This window comes from Rousettus aegyptiacus, unplaced genomic scaffold, assembly GCF_014176215.1.
Source record: "Rousettus aegyptiacus isolate mRouAeg1 unplaced genomic scaffold, mRouAeg1.p scaffold_m13_p_5, whole genome shotgun sequence".
Taxonomy (NCBI): Eukaryota; Metazoa; Chordata; class Mammalia; order Chiroptera; family Pteropodidae; genus Rousettus; species Rousettus aegyptiacus.
The window spans coordinates 64541135-64562760 of record NW_023416308.1 but is presented as its reverse complement, the minus strand read 5'-3'; the positions used below and the strand labels follow the sequence as shown (position 1 = coordinate 64562760).

At 33.2% G+C, this 21626-nt stretch overlaps 1 protein-coding gene across 4 annotated transcripts in view; it reads right to left on the bottom strand.

The window, feature by feature from the left end:
- Nucleotides 1-21626, bottom strand: part of NOX4 (NADPH oxidase 4) — a 138882-nt gene that overhangs the window by 27571 nt on the left and 89685 nt on the right. For all 4 annotated transcript variants that reach the window (XM_036220478.1, XM_016153168.2, XM_016153167.2 and 1 more), the window contains 3 exons: nt 19602-19683; nt 1750-1869; nt 88-196 (listed from right to left, as the gene is read on the bottom strand). In XM_036220478.1, coding sequence (XP_036076371.1) covers nt 88-196; nt 1750-1869; nt 19602-19683 — 311 coding nt within the window. The remainder of the gene's footprint in view (nt 1-87; nt 197-1749; nt 1870-19601; nt 19684-21626) is intronic.

The window sequence follows — 21626 nt, the reverse complement described above, 5'->3', positions numbered from 1 at the left end:
AAGCATTTATTACTTCAGTAATTTTAAAGAAAATAACTATATTTTTAAAGTAAAAAATTGCAAAAGTAAAAACAAACCTAATTTTACCTTGTTATGTAACACACAGAGTAAGTCTGCAAACCAACGAAAGGACTGGATATCTCTGCACACCCAAATAAAATACAGCCTTCTAAGTTTGTATGGTTTCCAGTCATCCCTTTAAAATTAAAATAACATGACAGTGATTAGGATGGCAAGAAAATAAGTTAAGAATCCATGTATCTTCGAAAATTTGCTCTTCATTAGTAAGTAACCAATAGAAAAACCAGTCATTTACATTCAAGTGTCTGATATAAAATTTACTACAACACCCAAATGAATTTAAAATGCTGACTCAAAGACATGATATACTCATGTTATACATGAATTTTAGTTCATGTACTTTTGAGTATTATATGCATATCACCTATTTCCAGTTGAAGGTAATAAACTAAACTCCTCAATCAGAATAACATCGGCCCTGCCTCTCAGAAAAAAAGTTCCTTGTTTTCAGTGAATTCTATCACCTGGCGGGGCTCCAGTCATCATCAGTCTTGCCTGGCTTCCAGGCCAAGTGAGCCAAAACCATTCCAGAAATTGGTTGTTTATCCCCTTCATAACATCATTAAAGGAGATTTCACAACCACCTACTATGTAATGCATTCCAGTAACTCATGATTCCAAGCCTGGATTCCCATTTATAATTAGGAAGTAGGTTAAAGATTAAGAAAATATTCTTTCCTTAACTTTAGGTGTCCAAATAACTTGCAATATGTTTTCAGAAACAAATGATTGCTGGCTTGAAATATGGTTCTTTTTCTAAGAACCTTCAAAAAATCCTAAATTCATATCAAGTATTTGAAATTGAAATATGATATCATTCAAACACATCATGTTTTTTTGGGGGGGGTACTACATTAAACAGATTTCATGCAAAGTGTGTCTTGTTGAAAAGTGAATGGAATAGATTTGATAATAATTTCATATTGTCATTTTGTTTGTGTTTTCACAATATTAATCAGTTAATTTTTGCTTATAATCCTAGAACTAAAATAACTGCAAACGTATTTCTTGGTTAAGCAATTTAACGTCTAAAATTTCTATCCTTTAGTCTGTTATAAATCTGCTAAGTAATAGACCAAATAATGAAGGCCTCATTTTGTCACCTCCTCAGACAAACTTTCCCATACTTCTACAATAATACTACCCCTTTATTTCTATATCCCTTTAATCCCTCTTCTTTTCATTGTAGTTCTAATATTCTCTGAAATAATGTTATTAATTTCTCACTGGTTTATTTTTACCTGCTTAATTTGAATGTAAGGTTTTTAAGGGCAGGCACTCAACTTTATTTGTTACTGTATTCCCAGTAACTGTAAGATGGATTAGCACACCGGTGCTCAAAAATATTTGCTGACTGAATGTTTAAGTGGTGTCACTTACCACTGATGAGGAAGTAGAGAAATGAAGGCTGGTGAAATGACTTTAATACAGGATAAGGGCAGAGGAATGCATAACTGTGATACTGACATATTTTACAGGAGAGCATGCTGAAAGTCAAAGACCACATGATAGGAATCACTGAATTATTCCCCTCATCGACCAGTAAATAAATGGAGTTCCTCCAACAAGTAGAAGGCTTCATTAAGGATTTACTTCACACTAAAAGAAAGTGTCTAAAGTATTGGCAGTTCTCTATTTGGACTAATAAAATGGATCAAAATGACATACAGCAGAGTGTTGAGTATTGATGCAAATGGAGTTACTCCAATGCCTCCAGCCACGCAGAGGCTAACCTCATAGTTCAATGATTCCTCAAAAGGACTTCCAAAGGGACCATCAATGTATAGCCTGTAGAGAAGGTAAACAATGGTGGGAAAGAAGAAAATGAGTTAAATTAATTTTCTATAAAATATAGCTAACATACAGAAAACAATTTCTAGGCTTTGTGATGGTTTAGGTCTTACTTCATCAAATTTCACAATGATAAGCCAAAAGAAACAAGAAATGTTCATGAACTATCAATATTTGAATAGTACCTCTGTTTCTAAGTATACCTTTTTAGAGGTTAACAACCATTTAACATATAGAAAAATGTATATAGGACCATGACAGATAGCTAAGGACAAGTTAAAGTTCTGATCATATAATATTACTATATTTGACTAAATTAAAATACCAAATGCTTTACTGTGTTTACATTCAATAACTAATGTTCACTTTAATGGCAAAGTCAGTAGTGGAAATATTTACCAAAATATTTACTATGTGAACAGAAAAGTAATAGAAGAAAAGAAAAGAAACTAATACAGTTCTTCCTCTTGCCAAAGTTAGGTAGGTTTTATTAGTATAGAAAGAGCTGGAGAACGATCTCAAAGGAATCTCTAATTACTCTACTAGTGATTATATATTCAAATGTGTGTCTGCATGTCTGTGTGAAATCCTTAACTACAACAAAACTTGCTAATTGTTCATTCAATATTCATCCATTCTTTCTTATTTTTAAAAAAAATATAACAAAAACAATAAACAAACAAACGAACAAACAAAAAACATTCATTTCATTCAGGGAAGCAAAGTACCAGCCAAAACACTACATTTCCCAGACTCCCTCATCCATTTTGGCGGTGTGACTATGTTCTGGTTAAAATGGTATAAATGTAAGTGCAACTAGAAAAAGTGGAAAGCTCCTTGCAGGAAGCTGTCTCAGTTGAAAGTTGCATCTCTTTATTCCTCCACCTTTCTTTCCTCCTTTCTGGTACCTAAAATGTTGACTTGATGGTCTAAATACTTATCTTTGATGACTATAGAATTACCATACGCTCTATGATATCTTTGTGTTAAAGAAAAAATAAACAGTATACAAGATACTAATGTTTTAAAAGTCTTTTTATTGTAAAAAAATAACTTTGCTAAAACATAGTAACATTCCTAAAAAGTACATTTGTGTTCTCTGCCTTTTAATATACATGTCATTCATTGTTAGGAATGATTCCAACAGATCACTTAAGATGAAGCATCTGTGGGCTTACCAGTCAAGTGTTTGCCAACTATATTTATGAATAGTCTTTTGACCTGTAAGTTCTATGGCATGTAGTCTGTATTATATACTCCTAATCATTACCAAAATCAGTTTTCCCTTTCCTCCTGAGTACTCAGTAGACTATACTTCCTGGGCTTTTTGTGGTTATGTTGAGCCTTGTGTCCAATTCTGACCACTGGGCTATGAGTGGAAGCAACATTTGTTATTTCTGGAGTGAGGCAGGAAAAGCTTTTTCCCTTCCACGTGACAACAGTCAAATTTTAAATGCTTAAGGTAGTGTTCTAAACATAGCAGAAATTCAGAAAACAGTGGTGAATCATATACTCACAATATGCTTGATTCTTCTATCTATTTCACTCAAACTTTACAACTTATTTACTCAACAAACAAAAAAAGATATTTCAAAGTTAATGATACAGTATATTGGGTTCTTGATAGAAATCTCAAAATATCACTGGCTCATAAACTACATATGAGAATTGATTCTACCAGTTTTTACCATGTAAGCAAATTTAGAACATAAACATTTAGCAACAAAATTGGGTAAAAATAAGTACTTCCAATTGTAAAACCTGGATTATTGTAAATCTGTACAACTATTTTAGAATCCACTAGACCTAGTGCTGTTGTTAGTCATACACTCATTCATTCAACAAATGTTTTTCCACGCCTGCAGTGTACCAGACACTGTTCCAAGTGTGTAGGATACAGAAGTGAATGAGGTAGTAAAAGTCCCTGACCTCATGGTTCTTCTATTCTGGTAGGAAAAGAACTAGCCCTTAAGTAAAGATATAAAAAGATATAGAATGCCACAGAGTGATAAATGCTTTTAAAAATAGGTAAGACATAATAATTTTTGAGGCTAGGTGATTCGGCACATAAAAGTTCATTATACTGTTCTAGTTACTTTTGTATATGCTTGAAATTTTGCATAGGCAGTTTAAATATGTATGTGCCATTCGATCAGAGACCTAAGTGAAGCGGAGGGGCAAGATATAAAAGCATCTGAAAGAAGGATCTTTCTAGCAGAAGTAACAGAAAGTGTAAATAAACAAAGCATTCTTGGCTCAAGTATATATGCACACCAGCTAAACCCTTCTCAGGAAATTTCAACTCAGTTTCTCTGTTCAATCTGCTGATAATTGTGTTTAAAAATTTTTCTTTGCGAAGGACTAATGCTCTATTTAGACCATTCCATGAAGGTTCCTGTTGATTAACAGATATTTTAGCACCTATCTAAAAAAAAGCACTCTTCAAGTGCTGGAGGTTATAGCTGTGAACAAGAGACAAAAATCCCTGTTCTTTTAGAGGGCTTCTCTTTGATGTGGTTATCTGACATCCTTCATTAGTATATACTTATCAAGAATCTTCTAAATGCAAAGTTCTGCAGATAGAAAAGTATAACTCTTGTCCTCAGCAATTTTGGTGCTGCCCACTACTCTATATGCATGCCTACTTCCAAAAAGGAAAAACAGACACAGGGCATTTTATTCGAGTAGCCAAGGATAAGAGAGAGGACTCATTAAGCAATTACCTTTCCTACTTGTCTGCTTTCCAACCTTCCCTAACACACACACGCGCACACACACACGCGCATGTGCGCGCGCGCACACACACACACACACACACACACACACACACATTCCTTACATCCCATTTAACTCCTCTTTGGTGTTCCTGAATAACTTTGGTCAAGAAGAAAAGAACTCAGGGTTCTAGTCACTTACTAGGGTTGGGTCATCAGTAAGTTATTTGTGCTATCTAAATCTGGTCTCCTACATCTCTAAAAGGAGCAATCAGATGTGATAACACAGAAAACGCCTGCTAAGGACTATAGAGGTCCTCAAGTAAATGCTTTTTTTGTTAATGGCATCAATGAGCACGTACAGTCCCACTGTCAGGTCATCTGAGAAGTCCAGCATAATACAGGAAATGGACCAAGTTCAGGATGAGTTAAAAAAAAAAAATGTAGGTGGGAATGTGGTTTGAAGAACCTTAGAGAATCAGGTGTTTTTTTCACTGAAAATTCTTTTTGCACAAAGTGAAACAAAATTTTGATTTTTTGAGAGGAAGGATGAAAAATGAAATTATTGGTAATTGATTAGTTGGCAACACCCGGGCTTCTGAGGAAAGCAGAAAGAGGAACTACTTAAATCATTTTTTACATATGTAACCTGGTTAATGTGTAAAATCCATTGCCTTTCATTTATAAGCAGTGACTTTTTTCTCCCTATCTTAGTACCTGGTTTTTAAAAGAATGCTACATTATGACTATCATTATATATGTGACAAGACTACAGAAAGTAAAGGCAACTATTCAAAGTCTTGCAACAACATAGTACAGGTGAGATCAACCTGACATATTTTTAAAGTTCATAATGACCAATGAAAAGTTCCTTTAAGAAAATTGTGAATATAAGAGAATTCTAAGAAAAGGAAGAATCATTTTCCCTGGCCTACTCAGAAATATATACTGTTTTAATGAGTAACATTGATCAGCTGATGCACCAATTATATCAGATCTCCTTTTCTCAGTGAAGAAATTCAACGGTTACAAATTACTTAACTATATTAAAAAATAAATGTATGACCAACATTTCTTGAAATCTTATTTTCCAGCAATTCTTATCACATCTTCCAAAACACATTGATAACATAATTAATTAAAAAGAACTTATTTTGAGAATCTGAAGAAAGAACTAGTCAGAATTCATAAAATTATTTTAAGAAAAAATCTTTATTAATTAAAAAAGATATTAATTGTACTAGTATTTCCTAAAAGGGATTTCAAGGGACAATAAAATATGGGGGAAAAGGTGTCTCATAGTCAAATAAATATGGGAAATGTATTAAGAAAAATTTTATTTTATTTGTTTAATTTTTTTAAAATATCTTTAATTCAAAAGTTCTCCAGGCTTTTAACATACCCAAGTGCCTTAATAATTCCCAAGTAGGTGATATGTGATACTCTATAAAAATGTATTTCACCACAAACTCTTTCTCTCCACAAAATGTCTGTTAAGATTTTAGAGAATAGAGAACAATTTAGGAAATGGAGACCTAGAATCAAGAAAAAGAAAAGGTATTTTTCTTTAACAGGTTAAGTCCCATCTGTGGTTTCACAAAAGATAGCTTTAGCTACAATAGACATTGCAAAAATTGTTTTTTAGAGATTAAATAAGCAGGGGTGAGAATTAATGTGCTTTTATTTAATTCAACATATAATAATGGAAGTTTTACTGTGAGCAAGGCCCACTACCAAGTGCTGCAGGAAAAAAAAAAAAAAAGGAAGAAAGAAAAAAGAAATAAAAACAGAGATGAGTAATTGCAATGCCCATACTCAAGGAAGTTGTAAGAAGGAAACTGGCTAGAATAAACATACACAAGTATAACAAAATAAGGCACAATTTGAGAACTTAAGTGCATCATAGATCCATATGACAAAGTATATACACAATACTTTGCACTTTTTACATATCTGTTGTAATCTTAACACTTTATGAGATAGATGCAATATTATCATCTTCATTTAAAAAATGAGAAGCCTGAGACCACAAGAGGTGCCATGACCAGCCTGAAGTTTCCTACCTCCTGGATGGGATATTGGATTGGAGTAGGAAACAGCGTGTGAGGAAGAATAAAAATAAAAGGTGAGGAGAGAGAGACCAGGGTCCGGTTCTTAAAGAAAATCTGTTAGGTTGTGCATTTCAGTCACAGATCCAAATACATATTTCTGTCTGGAAATAAGATGTGCTTTTGTGACAGTCACTGGTTAGATGTGAGAACTATCAGAAACGAACCTGCTCGCACACAAGCAGGAGAAGAAGAGCACCGTGGCTGCACAGCTGCTTCGTTGGAGCAGCTTGTACTGTACTGAATCCTGCAGCTGATAAAAGTGAAAAGAACGTAAACAGACACTTTGCTAATGATAGTCTTCGCAGGGAAGGAAAAAGGAAACCATTATTTTTAGCAAAAGCTAGATGGTGTCAAATGTTGCAATTGTTCAGTGGTTTTTAGGTTTTATAGCCATGCACTTAAAACTTTTTTAAAAACTACTTTTATTATGCAGAGCCCAGCAAGGCGGGGTTAGAGTTAGCTTTGTTGTTACAATCCTGAAATTCTCTAGCCCCAACTTCTCTGGAACCATAAAACCATCATTTAATTACATATTTTGATAAATATAAGTTTCTTAGGAATTAAGATTTCACATCATAAAAGAATGAACTTTACTCAATAAACATTTTTAAAGAATAAACAACAATTATGATGTGCTGATGTAAGACAAAAGATCTTGTGATTATTAGCCATATCCAATGAAAGAGTAGGCTATAAGAGGGCAGTATAAAAAGTAAACTAAATATTTTTTATTAATAGATATTAGGTGGATACAGCACAACAATTTTATGATGTTTTAAAGATTAAAAAGCACATCTATATAAATTTCTTTTCTTAATTATATTTATTGGGGTAAAATTGGTTAATAAAATTATATAGGTTTCAAGAGTACAATTCAATAATACGTCATATGTATATTGCATTGTGTGTTCACCACCCAAAGTCAAATCTCCTTCTGTCACCATACGTTTGACCACTTTTACCCTTAACTACCTACCTCTCTCCCCCAATAACCACTAAACTCTTATCCATATCTGTGAGTTTCTGTTTCTCTTGTTTGTTTGTTGTTTTCAGTTTTATACTCCACATATAAATTTCTGATTTGATCTCAGACCACTCTATGTCAGCAAAATATGGCAAAAAATGGGTATTCTTCCACATATTCTACCTGGGTTGATGTCTAAAGAGATGTTACTTTTAATGAAGTTTCAGACTATAAGAAGCCTCTGGGGCAGTGAGGTTTCTATAGGAAATAGCTATTTTTGACTAAAAGAAATTTATGGAAAGATACTACAATATAAAACCATTAGCCTGTTCCTTGTCTAACCTGACAATAGAGCCATGCAATTGGCACAGTGCTGTGTGCTTTAGATGAATTATTTATAATTATTAAATGAAAGTTAGATGGTGTTATTTCACTTTATGGATTAAAAGCTGAGGTTCTGCAAGTTTAAATATTTGCTTGAAGCCAACATCTAATAAGACACATGTCTACCATCAGAATGAATTTCATTTCTGTTTATAAACAAACAAAGCAAAAATGTCTTCTTCAATTAGGACTTTGCTCTAATTCTTTCAATCAGAGAAATAATCAATTAAACCTTTTATCTATGCTTAGTTATTCTCTTTATGTTTAGAAATATTTTTACTTGAAAGTCTATCTTATCTGAAATAATTTTTCTTTGGTTAGAATCTTTCTGTTATATTATTTGCCTTCTTTAACTTTCAGCCTTTCTATCTTTGTTTTGTGTAAATCTCTTGAAAAAAAACTTACTGCACTATTTCATGTTCTCAATCTAGTCTGACTGCCTTTTCCTTTGAATTGTACAATTTAGTTCGATTTTGTGGAATTACTTACTACAATATCATCTTGTACTGTTTATTGATCCAACCTTTCTTGTTTCTTCCCCTCCCCCTTTCTTTTCTTGATTATTTTTACAGTAAGTGTTGGTCTCTGCTTTTAGTTTTTTATACATAAATTATGATGTTTCCCATGGTAAATTTATCTTTATCATGTTGGGATTTTTTGGTAACCCTGAATTGGAGCTGTTATTTTTTCAACTATTACATCTCCTATACTGTTTCTCTCTCTTTTTCCCTTCCTTTTGGATTTCTAATATAAAGAAGGGCAGGAACTTCTCATTCCATCCACAATATCTCTTAACCTTTCTTTCATATTTTCCATATCTTTGTCTCTCTGTGCTGCATTCTGGATATTTCAGTTTTGTTTGACAATTTATTTACTCTCTGGTTTTGTTAATCTGCTACATTTATAATATTGTATCTTTCATTTCTAGAAGTTCTACTGGGCCTTTTCAAAAGTACCTTGAGTCTTACTTGTCCTGTGTCTTATTATTTTAATGCTGTTTCATATCTTTAGAGATATTAATCATTTGTTTTATACTTTTTGAATATATAATTTCTACTAACATGTGCTCATGGTGTTTAGTCTCCTCATTTAAAGAAAATATGAGCTCATATTCCTTGGTGCCTTATGTATAGGAATCCTTTGAGAATTAAAACGTGTCTCCCAAAAGAGAATTTTTATTTCTCCTTCCAGGCAATAGGAGAATGCCATAAATCTAAAATCACTTTAAACTAAATTTTCATCTCAAGGTTTATTGAGCTACATATAGATTATGAATCTATCATTCTAACCCAAGTGAGATGGAGCTTATGGATACTAAATATCTGGGGAGATTTTTAAAAAAATTTTCCCAGAGTCAAGGACAAAATAAGTCAATTATCTCTGCTATCTCCTTCTGCAGAACAGATTGTTTAATCTTTACTTTATCCAGTGACAATGTTTCACTTAAGAATTTAGGACCACTTGTAAGGGTCTCTGATCTGCTCTCCAATTTTCCTCAGAGTCCAGCTCTTATCTCTGTTCACCAGAAATATGGTCCATTAAAACTGGTTCTAAGATTTTGGAGAATAAATAGATACGTTGTTAAGAGCAAATATGAACTCAAACACTCACTTTACTTACTTATCTATATAGGAAATATTTTTGTGGTTTATGACTCCACAAAATTTTTTTGTGGTTTATGATTTCCTTCATGTCCTACCATCTCAAACATGCAATAAAATATTAGTGTGTGTGTGGCGGGACACATTCTTATATTTTCTGTATCAGTAATATTATTACTGAGTATCTGTATGCTATATTATGTTTATTTTTCACTCTTTAATACATGCACACAATTGTAGATGGATCCCCACTATTGGACTTAGTTCCTATAGAAAATTAAGGATAAAAAAACATTTTTTGTATTGATTTTGCTTTTTGTGTTGGCTAATGTAGGCTTGATCTGCTAACAAGAAACTTGAAACTTTTATTAACATGTAATAGTTAAAATAATATTTTTTAAAAAGCTACCACACTCTTTAAACTGTTTAAACACTAGGTAGTTAACTAGAAATAAATTATAAACTAACCAAGCCTTAGTAAATTTTCAGGTGTAACATCTAGCCAAATTTCACACCCACTCCAACATATATTTAAATATAGCTGCAACCCTTACTAAAATAAAATGATCTCTGAAAGCTTTTAGAGGCAATAGATTCAGTTAAAATACTTTTTAAGATTGAGTTTATACTTATAGACTTTTGTACTATAATTAGCCTTTCCAACGAAAAAATATTATTTTATCAATTGTATTTAATTTGAACTGTTATTTATTTAGATGGTAATGAATCATATTTTCTATGGCTTACTACTTTTTAGGCTCAAATATTTTACAATTTTTTTCTCAAACAAGTTATTCCATCTTTTTCCTAACTCTCCTTTTTCTACATGGCAACATTCCTCCTGCTAAAAGCAAGGTAATAGCAGGTCTTTATCTTAATTTCTAGCTAATCTTAGTTGCACAGACTTTTAAACTTCAAATTTCTTCGCATTACATTTTGTTTTTGCCATGTCTTTTCCATTAGTTTAGAGAGCTCAATTTAACTAAGAAATAGACCATGACTTCTATCATTATTATTCATCTTATCATCGCAGCTGGAAAAAAAAAAAGAAAGAAGAGAGGTTAGGGAAGAAACAGAAAAAATAGAATAAAAATAAAATGTAAATCAATGTAAATGAACTAAAAATCAGTTCAAAAGTAAAGACTGTCAGACTGAAATTAGAAAGTAATAGCTCTTTTAAGAGAGTCGCCTAAAACATAAGGATGAAAAAAATGTTAAAAGTTTAAGGATATAGAAGGGAAATTCTAACTGTTGCATAATAATTATAGTTACAATGATTTCTGATGAAATAAACTTTATGGAAAAAACATTACTATAGATATATTGCTACTAATGATTGATAATTCAGTTGATTGTGCTTTTTTAGATTTTCCTTTGTAATCAAAGACAGGTGACTATGAGGAGAGAGGCTTCTCTATCCTACTCTCTTTTTTTTCTGCTTAGCACTGAGCACTTCTCTTCCCTGATGACAGTTGTAATAAATTTAACTCAGAGAGGAATAAAAAGCCCCTCATTAGGCTTTGACTAATATATTGTGGCACATTCCTATGCAAAGTGTGGTTTTTGAACCAACAGCATCAATTTTACCTGAGAACTGGTTAGAAAGACAGACTCTTAGGCCCCGCCTCGGACTTACTGAATCAGAACATATGTTTTACTAAGATATCCAAGTAATTCTTACACACATTAAAGTCCAAGAAGCACTGCTCCAGTGCATCTTTCCAGATAATTCTGTTGATGTCCAGTATAATGTGAGAACGTCCCTCTATTTTTCTCTTGTATTCTGCGAATATTATCTTTTTTGAAACTAATAAAAAATGATGATTCAGTGATTTCAAGAGCTGGAGGATAATGTCACTACCTACATATAAATTCTTTAGTATGATCACTAAAGAATGCAAACAAAATCACAAATAATCTGACTTTAACATTACTAGGAGACAATGTAGAAAAATAATCACTAAATACCAACAGAAAAGCAAGTGGTTGAAATGGGAGACAGAAAAAGAATGTCCAAAACATACATACATGTAGATATATATATGTTGAATTCCAGTTTTGACTGCATTATTTCTCTGACAGAATGAAAAATAAATAAATATATATATATATATATATATATATATATATATATATATATTATTTAATATATATATATATATATATATATATATATATATATATATCACCTCTGAAAATAAAAAACTAAAACCCAATGACATAAAATTATATTTAAAAATATAATCTAAGTAAGAATTTAGAATATAATCAATAAAATCTTAACCTATGAAGTTATACAGCCTTTGGGAATTAAATATAATATTAGCACATTTGTGAGTATACGAATTTTAATGTTCTGCCTCATCCTCCCCTGACAATTTTTGCTTCCCTATGCGACTCTGGAATAACAGAACTCTAAAATGTTGAATTCCAGTTTTGACTGCATTATTTCTCTGACAGAATGAAATAATCACTCTATTTCTATAATTTTCTGTTGTTCTAGTTTCTATGCTTGCTAATCAATTGATTAGTGGCTCCTAATATATGAGGAAATTGTATAATTGATAACTAAAACTCATGGAAGAAAAGTGGGTAACACAAAATACTACATATGACTGTGCTTTGAAAACAATAAAACGCTATAAGAAAAAACATATTTTCATAAATACAGGTAGCCCTACTGTCTAGGTATCACCAAATTTCCTTCTTGGGTTTTACTGGTAACTGAAAACTCAAGAAAACCAGAACGCTATGTTAAAATAGTTTAACCCAGTTGTCATCTCCAGCTGCTGGCACATAATAGGCACTAAAAAAATATTTGTTGAAGGAAGTACTAAAAGAATAAAATATGCTCAAGATGTTCATTTGCTTTTTACTTTAATTTAGAGACTTAATATAGTTGAGACCTCATATACTGTAGGGACGAATGCTCACAGTAGGGTAAATGTTATGTTCCCAAAATTTTCACAGCAATTACTTTCAGTACAGAAATTTTAACAGTAGAAATAAGCCTTTTAAAATCCAAGTAGGAGGAGAACTCTATCTTAAAAGAGTTATTAAAGAAAACTTAAGGAAGATGAATAATAAAAAATATATTTTTTAATATATAGCAATATAGTAAATTAGCAAGTAGTCTCTCAAACCCTGTTTAAATCCAGGTTTCACCAGTGAGTAGCTATATGACCCTAAGGAATTTTCATTTCACTTGTATCTCAATTACATCTTTTATAAATAAAAGGTGATATAAATAATGTACATCTCACTGGTTATGTTAAAGATTAAATAAGATAATTCGGGCAAGGCAAGAGCTATTGGGTTTCTACCCTTTATTTTCCCTTTTTCATTCCCAGTTTGGGGGTAGTGTTAATGTTTAAGAAAAGAAGATGAACTGTATTTCCCACCCTTTCGTACAAATGGTATGGGCCATAAGACACACTTCAGGCTAATTAGGTGTAAGTACAAGTTTTGGTTTGGGGTTCTGATAAGTTTCTTGAAATGGAGGCTCTGTACCTTTTACACCCTTTGCTCTTCTTCCTCTGTCTGATACAAGGATATGATGGCGAAGCTGAAGGAGTCATCTTGCAATCGTGAGAGGGAAAGGGAAAGGTTGCTGCAGACACCCCAGATGTAATATGCTGACAGCACCAGTACCAGAGCCACTTATCTTGGTACTTTTAGTTATATGAGAAAAATAAGCCTCCATCATTTTTAGCTACGTTTGTTTTATGTCGCTGAATGCTCATATACATGATAAGCTTTTAATATACTACCTGAACACAGTAAGCATTTGATAAATGTTACCTATTATTAATAATAAAGTGTTGCGATTTACATCCTTTTGAGGCTAATGTAAATGTACTTCTTTGGAATAATTACTTGCCTTTTGTATTTTTTTCTGATTAGCTTTGACTTAAAAAAAAAAAAATTCTAAAAAAAAAAAACCCTAAAATGAGGTATAAAAACAATAGAAACTCTTCATTTAATCCAGGGCCTACAATAAATATTCTATATACACCTGCACTCTTAATCCGCACATCTTTCACAGGAAGGTATAATCTCCCTTTTACTGAAGTAAGAACTGAAACTCAAATACATTATGTAATTTTCTCAAAGCCACCCTTCTATTAAGGGGAAAGACTATTATTAAATTCCTTGTGAGTCTGACTCCAAAGCTCATTTCCTTAATGATCACATATTAATCATTACAGTCAATTTTACATTATTTTGGTTAGGATTAATAATACATCTTGGCAAAAAAAAAAATCTGAAAAGGGTGCATTGTGCCAACAAACTCCTGGAAAATCCTGCTTTGCAGACTGAAAAGGTTCAGGGCCATCATTCACAATTCTTTCTTCATCTGGGAAAAAGACAAACATAATTAACAGTTCCCATGGAGAGGATGGCATTGCACTTTTAAACCACTCCATTCCTAGAAAATAATTATATCAATAAAAAACAACAAGAAGGGAGAGAAAGTTACAAAGCCTGAGATAGTCTTCAAAAATTTTCTATCCTCCAGTGGTCCTCAAACATTAGTGTTCATCACAATTTCCTGGAGGGCTTAGTAAAATACAGAGTGCTGGGTCCCACCCCCAGATTTCTGAGTCAGTAAGTCTGGTGTAAAGTCGTTTTTAACTGCGTTTCTAACAATATTTCATGTGAAACTGATTGTTTTTAGTAAAGCAGGTAAGGAGGACAAGGAGGGAGCTGGTACGTGTGATGATTTTAAATATGGCAATTAGGGTAGGCCCTTGACATGTGAGTTAAAATTTGGTGGGAGGTGATGGCTGGTAGTCACATTGTTTGGACTTCAGGAACAACTTAAAGAAATAAACTTCACCATCAGAGGGCTAAGAAATCTCTAACTAACGGGTGTTATTATCTAATGCAATCTTATACATACATAAAAGCAACACTGTTTGTAAAAACACTTTGATTGATGTTTATTTCTTGGAGTTCTGAATCATTCAATCAAAGCCTTACAAACAGAAGGCATTAATTAATTTAGGGAGAAAACTCTTTGACAAAGAATTCTCATAAAACAGGCATACTATCAAAATTATACTACCATAATCACTATGAACTGATAAATTTAATATGACTGGCTTTTAACTACTGTTTTAATATTCATTTAAGCTATAAAATTCATAAACTGTTTCCAAAATCATTGTTTAACTCTGACAATATCTCACTCTTCTAGAGCTAGAAATATTGTTGAGGGGCTTATGCAAAAAGAAGGTAGTTTCTACCCAAGGATATTAAATTGGATTTTAAGATTTTAACAAAGGGAGAACATCGGGCTACTTTGTCTCTCAACTGATAGACAATCTCTGAGTCAAAATAGACAAACAAAAATATCAAAAAACTAGAAATAACTGATGTCTGAGAAGATATATGACAGCTGAGAATGTAGGACGGGCAGAACAAGGAGAGTAAATAGCTCTTAAGGTGCTGGATGGAGCATCACTCACGCTTAACTTGTCTACTAGAAACTGTTTGACTTCCCCAGCTTATTTTGAGATTTCAGCTGCCTGACCTTTCAGCTATAGGCTTATCTTGGCCCTGTCCTTGAACCAGTTCTCATCTGCGTCCAAAATGAGTTATTCTCTCACTTAGCACTCAGGCAACTTTATTGCTTGCCCATTAGCCTTATACTAATAGAGTTTCTTGACTTATCATATATCTGAGTCAGAGTCTTCATAATTTCAACAGTGCCTCAGTTTTCATAGGTTTCTTTTTTTCTTTCTTTCTTTCTTTCTTTTTTTTTTTTTTTTTTTTTTGGTGGTTTGCCTTGCTTTTGCAGTCCTGATGACAGGGATTTTAATCATGGGGCCTACTACCACTGATAGACCAGCTTCATTCTGACAATTTGCTTGTCTAGATTTGCATGTATCCGGGAATCTTCATTACTGTCTTCCATACTCTAGTTAGAATATCAACTCTTTCGGATCTCTTGCCAGCCAGGTGTTGGAATGTCACCCACTATACAAAAGAACATCTAAGTTTAACAATGAGAAGATGTGAGAGAGAAATCCTTTAATGAAGAGCAATACTAAAATATGTCTACTGTAAGAAATGTTATGAATAGCTGTGATTGTGATTGTGATTGTGGAAACTGTACCAGAACAGCCATGAACTACTCACAAGTAGGCATACAATAGAAAGAGCTCCTTCCTTATTAATCACTCTCCAAACAGATTGCGTCGCCCAGAGGCATCTTTGTCAGACAGAACAACATGTCCCTCTGGCAGGATCTAGACTGCAGTGAAAACACCAAAGCAGACCATGCGCCTGCCCTGAAGTGAACCATGGCTTTGAGGAAATACAGAACAGAGCTGAGAATGAGGATGGTGATGAGAATTCACATTTGCAAAAGGCCAGGTACTGTGTATCATTTTATTTAATAGTCACAAAGCCTTACAAGGCAGAGTTATACCGGGCAGTGTGCATTTCTCAAAACATTAGAGCGAAAGTACTTGTGATATAATAAAAAATATATGTACTAGTCTCTGCCCCTGGCTCCTGACACAGAGCTCCTAAAACCCTTATAATTAGGGAATCCAGGAGAACCTTTTGTGGAAGTGTTTAGTTTTTGATCCTGGTTTCTGACACAGAGCTCCCAAGACCTTTGTAAATTCTTAAGGGAAAATTCAATTTTACATGAATTACTTCAACAGGAAGGAACTTTCTCTTTTTCTATGGACTTTATTACATTTTTTTTATAATGTATAGTTCTTAGATCACTGCTATAATGAATTTCTCCATTAAGCTCTGATTCTGCTTTAAGAGGCTTCAGGTCTCTTAAAGCCATAGACTATGCTCTAATCATTACTGTGTTCTCAGTAATTATGACCATCTCAGGTACTCAGAGGTTCTTCAATAAATATTTGAAGGATAAATGAAAAAATGGACAAATAAATGAATGAGAGGCAGTACAGAACAATTAAGTACAATTTGGGGGCCAAACAGGAGCCAGCTCTGACATGTGAGTTTGGGTAAGACACTGAACCCCTTTAAACCCTAGTGGCCTAATACACAAAATTTATAAAATTAGGAAAATAGTACTACCTAACTCATAGGGGGTAAAAAGGATTAAATAATGCATATAGCACACATAACATAATTCCTGGCATATAGAAAGTGTTCATCAAGTATTGTTGCTTTCTATATTTATGAATGGGAATAATTTAGCTCAAGTGGCAAATATATTGCAGACAGCAGATTGAACAAACATTACTGAACAGGTAGGGTTCTTTGCAAGAGGAATTCAAAGCTTTCCTTGGGAATAAAAAGGAAGATAAGCTGGAAAACAGATGAAATCTGGCAAGGTCATCTGAAGCTTTGCACTTTATCACCCAATATCATCACCATTCAATGCCATTTTTAAGCAGCCCATTGGAAATGGCATTGAGTTGAGACATTGCTTTTTGGCCCAAACAGCCAAGGTTGTTCTTTAGTGTCAAAGTAAGCCAAACAGGAACAGCTCTGAATTTGTCTCAAATAATACTTCTCTCTCTAAACAGTTCTGGAGAGAACTTGATCTTTATGAGAACCTAACAGAGATGTGCAACGTTTTGTTCCTTTATTTTCTCTCTAAATATAATGGTTAAACTTTCCAAAGCCACTTGATCATGTTTTTCTGGCCTAATTGCCAAAATTAGGTCACAAGTCACTTGTGAGTAAAATTATGCCTCAACCATTTTACATCTCCAAGCTGCATTTACAATGATAAGAACATTTATACCTAACCTCTAGTCTAAATACATTTTAACCCTAAATCATTCAAAGTTAATACCAATGACATCAACTAAGAAATGAGCAACAAAACTTAGGCTTCATTTTCTCCATTTCTTTCCTCTAACCTATGAATCAACAACATTTATTTTGTATTAAGTATATATTCATTTTCTTCTTTTCACTCATCTCTTTCTGACAATAGTCACAGCTATTCACACTCTGAGAATTTCCATGGCATAACGTCCTCAATTACATCTTGATAAAAATGGGATGTGTCTGGCTTTCGCAATGGGTCAAGTGCAAATTTACGAATGTAAAAATGTAATTAGTGAACAACATTATATTGTAGGACAATGTTTCTCAGCACCATTGCAAGTAACAATTTTTTTTAAATGGCTTTCCCTTAAAACACACACACGTACACACATCCATTTCGAGAACCAGTCAGTTCTTCATGAGTATTTTTCCCTTTTTAAATAAAGGACATCCTTTTCCATGTTTCCTTATCTACTAGGTGTCTTAAGATCATAGAGATACTATGCTAACTAGAGAAGCCACCCCCCCAACACCCCAATCCAGAGTACCACAGTCCATTAGCAAGCCTACATTAACCAGTGTAGAGTGAGTCTCACTTAAAGGTCAGCTACGTTATGCTCTATAAATATCACTGTAACGCTACATAATATAGAGCAAATAAGATGCTTCTAAACCCATGTATTAGCTCTTAAAACATAACTCTCATTAATAAAATCTATAGTCAGTGAGTCAGTAAAACAACCAGTAAAGTGAAGGGAAAATTTTTCAATATAAAGAGGTATACTGTATTGTGAATAAAAGCAACAAATATTAATGGTTTGATTAAATTTTCAGCTTTCCAGAAATGTTTGTGCCACAAAATTAAATTATTCATATTTAATAATGAATAAATAAGAGTATATTTGACTATAAATGAGGTAATAAATGACAATATTTAAAAGCATAAATAATACAAAATTTGTTTAAATTAGATGTAGACATACACAAATCTTTGCCCACTCATATTTATTGATTGGTCTTTACCACAACTCACTCTTCTACCTCCAACAATTTTCACATGCCCAGAGTTTTTCCTCCTGTGCCCTTCCCTGGACCAACTCAACACACTTAGGCATGGCACAGATAGAATTCTGTCATGCCTTCTCTACTCCACTAGCACCTCCTAAAATTCAACTGTCAAACTAGACAGTAAATGGACAATGGGAAGATGCAAATGCTTAGTGTTCTGTACTTAAATAAAGCAATTGTATTTAATCTGGTATTTTTATATAAATATTATTCAGATCCAGAGACTTTTAATTAGCATGCTTTCATATGATAGTTCAGAAAACTGAAACTCATAAAGATGTTAGGTAGTCACCAAAGCAGTGCCTCACAAGAGCACGTAGTAATAATTTAGAAATATTGAATAAATAATATTTCTCTAAGTAGTAATAAGGGCAGGTTGACAAAAATATCCCGATAAAAGAGCTTCCCTCCAAGATCAATTAATAATCTATTTCCCTAAGGTGTTTGGAAACATACAAATCTAGTTAATTATACGTGCAACTTTAAATGAATAATAATAATAATAAATTTTGAAGCTAGAATTGTAATTTTTTATTCTCTGGGAAGATGAAGGCATATTCCTTCAACCAGTAAGTACATTTGTGGCATGTAAGAGAAGAAGAGGTCTGCCTCATTGAGAAAAGGTCAAGAGATTTCACCTCTCACAATTATCAAGATAGTAAAGAGGGATATATAGAAACTGCTAAAACCATATCTAGCATGTGGTTATCTGAAAAACAGTTATTAGAATACAAATGAATCCTTACATTAAAAGAAGAGAAACAGGAAACCAGATGAGAGGTCACCCACAAAATATCTGTCCCAGTTGGTACAGTATCAAGCAAAAGGAAACACGACCAGACACTGATGCCCACAGCTCATGGTCTGTACTCTGCAATAGCTCCAGCCACAGCTGGTTGCACTTGTAAGCAAGTCTTTTTTCTCTGACCAAGCTATGAAGAGCTATGAAGAGCCTGAGACATTATATTGCAGGAGATGTCCTTGTTAGTTAGGTTAGGTTATTCTGGCTTTTTCAAAAATATTGAGAAAGAAAACATTTCATCTTTGCCCTCTCAAATCTCTCTCGTTACTTGTCCATTCCCTTCTCAATACCCCGTGAACTCCTATTGCTTACTTGGGATAATTTCTAGATTGAATGAAGGGCAGAATCTCGGAGTCTTGACTAGATGGAGGAAGTAGTAAATCTCGAAATCGTTCTGTCAAAGGAAAAACAAACAATAAGCTTTAAAAAGAGTCATGAAAATAATTTCTAAATAGAATTAATTCCTATTTTTTAATTTGTTCAGTTTTTACTGTACACCCTTTATTAGAAATTTACCTACCATTTTCTATATTACTAAAATAAATATTAAAATAGCAAGCATTCATTAGTATAGACTAATAAAATATTAAAATTGAAAGATTAGAGAAAATATATATGGCCAATAAATATACCAAGAGATGTACAATCTCATTAGTAACCTGGGAAATGCAAATCAAAATCATATACCACTGGAGAGTATTCACCTTATGTGGCATGCAATTGACAGAAATTAATCTTATGAGACCAAATGTTAGAGGGAATGTGGATTGATATAAGCTTTATATATTTTTGGTGAGAATACACCTTAGTGCAATAGCTTTGGAAAACAATTTGGCATTTTCTTTTAAGTTTAACCTTTGCATATCTTATGAGCCAATATTTTTATTACCAGATATATACTCTGCAGAAACATATATAAAATCTCAGGAAGCAAGTAAAAAATGTTCATAGCAGCATTGTTCGTGACAACAAAAATATAAACAACTCAATTGCCCATCGACAGGTGAATGGAAAATTTGCAGTATAGTCACACAATGGAATATTAATTTAAATGAAATTGAATGAATTCAGTTACAAATAAAAACAGTCAATCATATTAGTATGATGTTTGGTGGGAAAAATACCAGCACATTACATATATAAAAACATCACTTTTTGTTGAGTTAAAAAACAACAACTAAGCAACATATTGTTTAGGTATGTTATATATGAAACAAAGCAAGCCAATGTAAAAAAAGAAAGGACTAATATGCAGGATTCAGGATAATAGCTATCTTTTAGGAGGGGCGAGGAGATGAAAAAGGAGAAAAATAAGAAGGTAGGTATAAGTGTTAGTACTTCACATGCATTAACTATATAGCATTATACATAAGTGAATGAATGAATGAAGGGCAGGAACTGTCCAGTGATGATATTAGCCCATAAAATTCTGTGCTCATGAAGTTCATAATGGTGGAAGGAAGGAGGAAGGGAGAGAGAGAAAAAAGCAGAAAGGGAAGAAGGAAGAGAGGGAAGAAAGAAAACGAGGGTGCAAGGGAGGGGAAAGGAAATGGAAAAAAATTAGAAGGAAAAAGAGGAGTGCAGAGGAAAGAAGAATCCTAGTTCTACCTTAGAAACAGTTATACTGTACAGCCATCTGCATTGCAGAGTCTATCACTCTAATATGGATCCAATATTTCCAGGACTAGATATTCAACCTCTGAGGTCATTCCTATGCGAAGGCTTCTTGATTCCTGCTTTCTTTCTCTCTCCTACCAAACATGAAATAGATGGCCGTACTGTGTACTCCTAGTATACTCTGTGCTTTCACTATCACAGAATTTATCACACTACATTTTTATTATTATATGGTAGATATATATTCTAGCAGATGGGTATAGTGTCACCAGGATATACAACATTGATACATACTAAGGTGCTATATAAATGTTAGCTGAAAGAATATTTCAAATATCTATTTTTGCTGAACATAAAAACCGTTTGCCAAGGTTAATCATAATGCCTTTGAAAGAGCCCAACTGGTCATCTATCAGCCATGAAAGGCAAGAGGTCCTGTATTCTATCCTTGACAGAGTCCCACCATCAGGCTGAGGCAGAATGCAGAGCTGAAACTCCATGCCTCAGTAAATCCATCACTAACTAACTGAAGGTGAGCAATTTCCACAAAACACTGAAAATCTATGCTTGATGGCAATAGCTGTTTCCTAGTTACTGAATAGCTAGATGTTAAACACTTATTAAAACATATTGAACAGAGGTATTTAATTGATTTCTCTGCTTTTTGTTTTCACCGCTCTGACAATTCTTATAATACACTTGGGGAGGAATGAAGAAGAT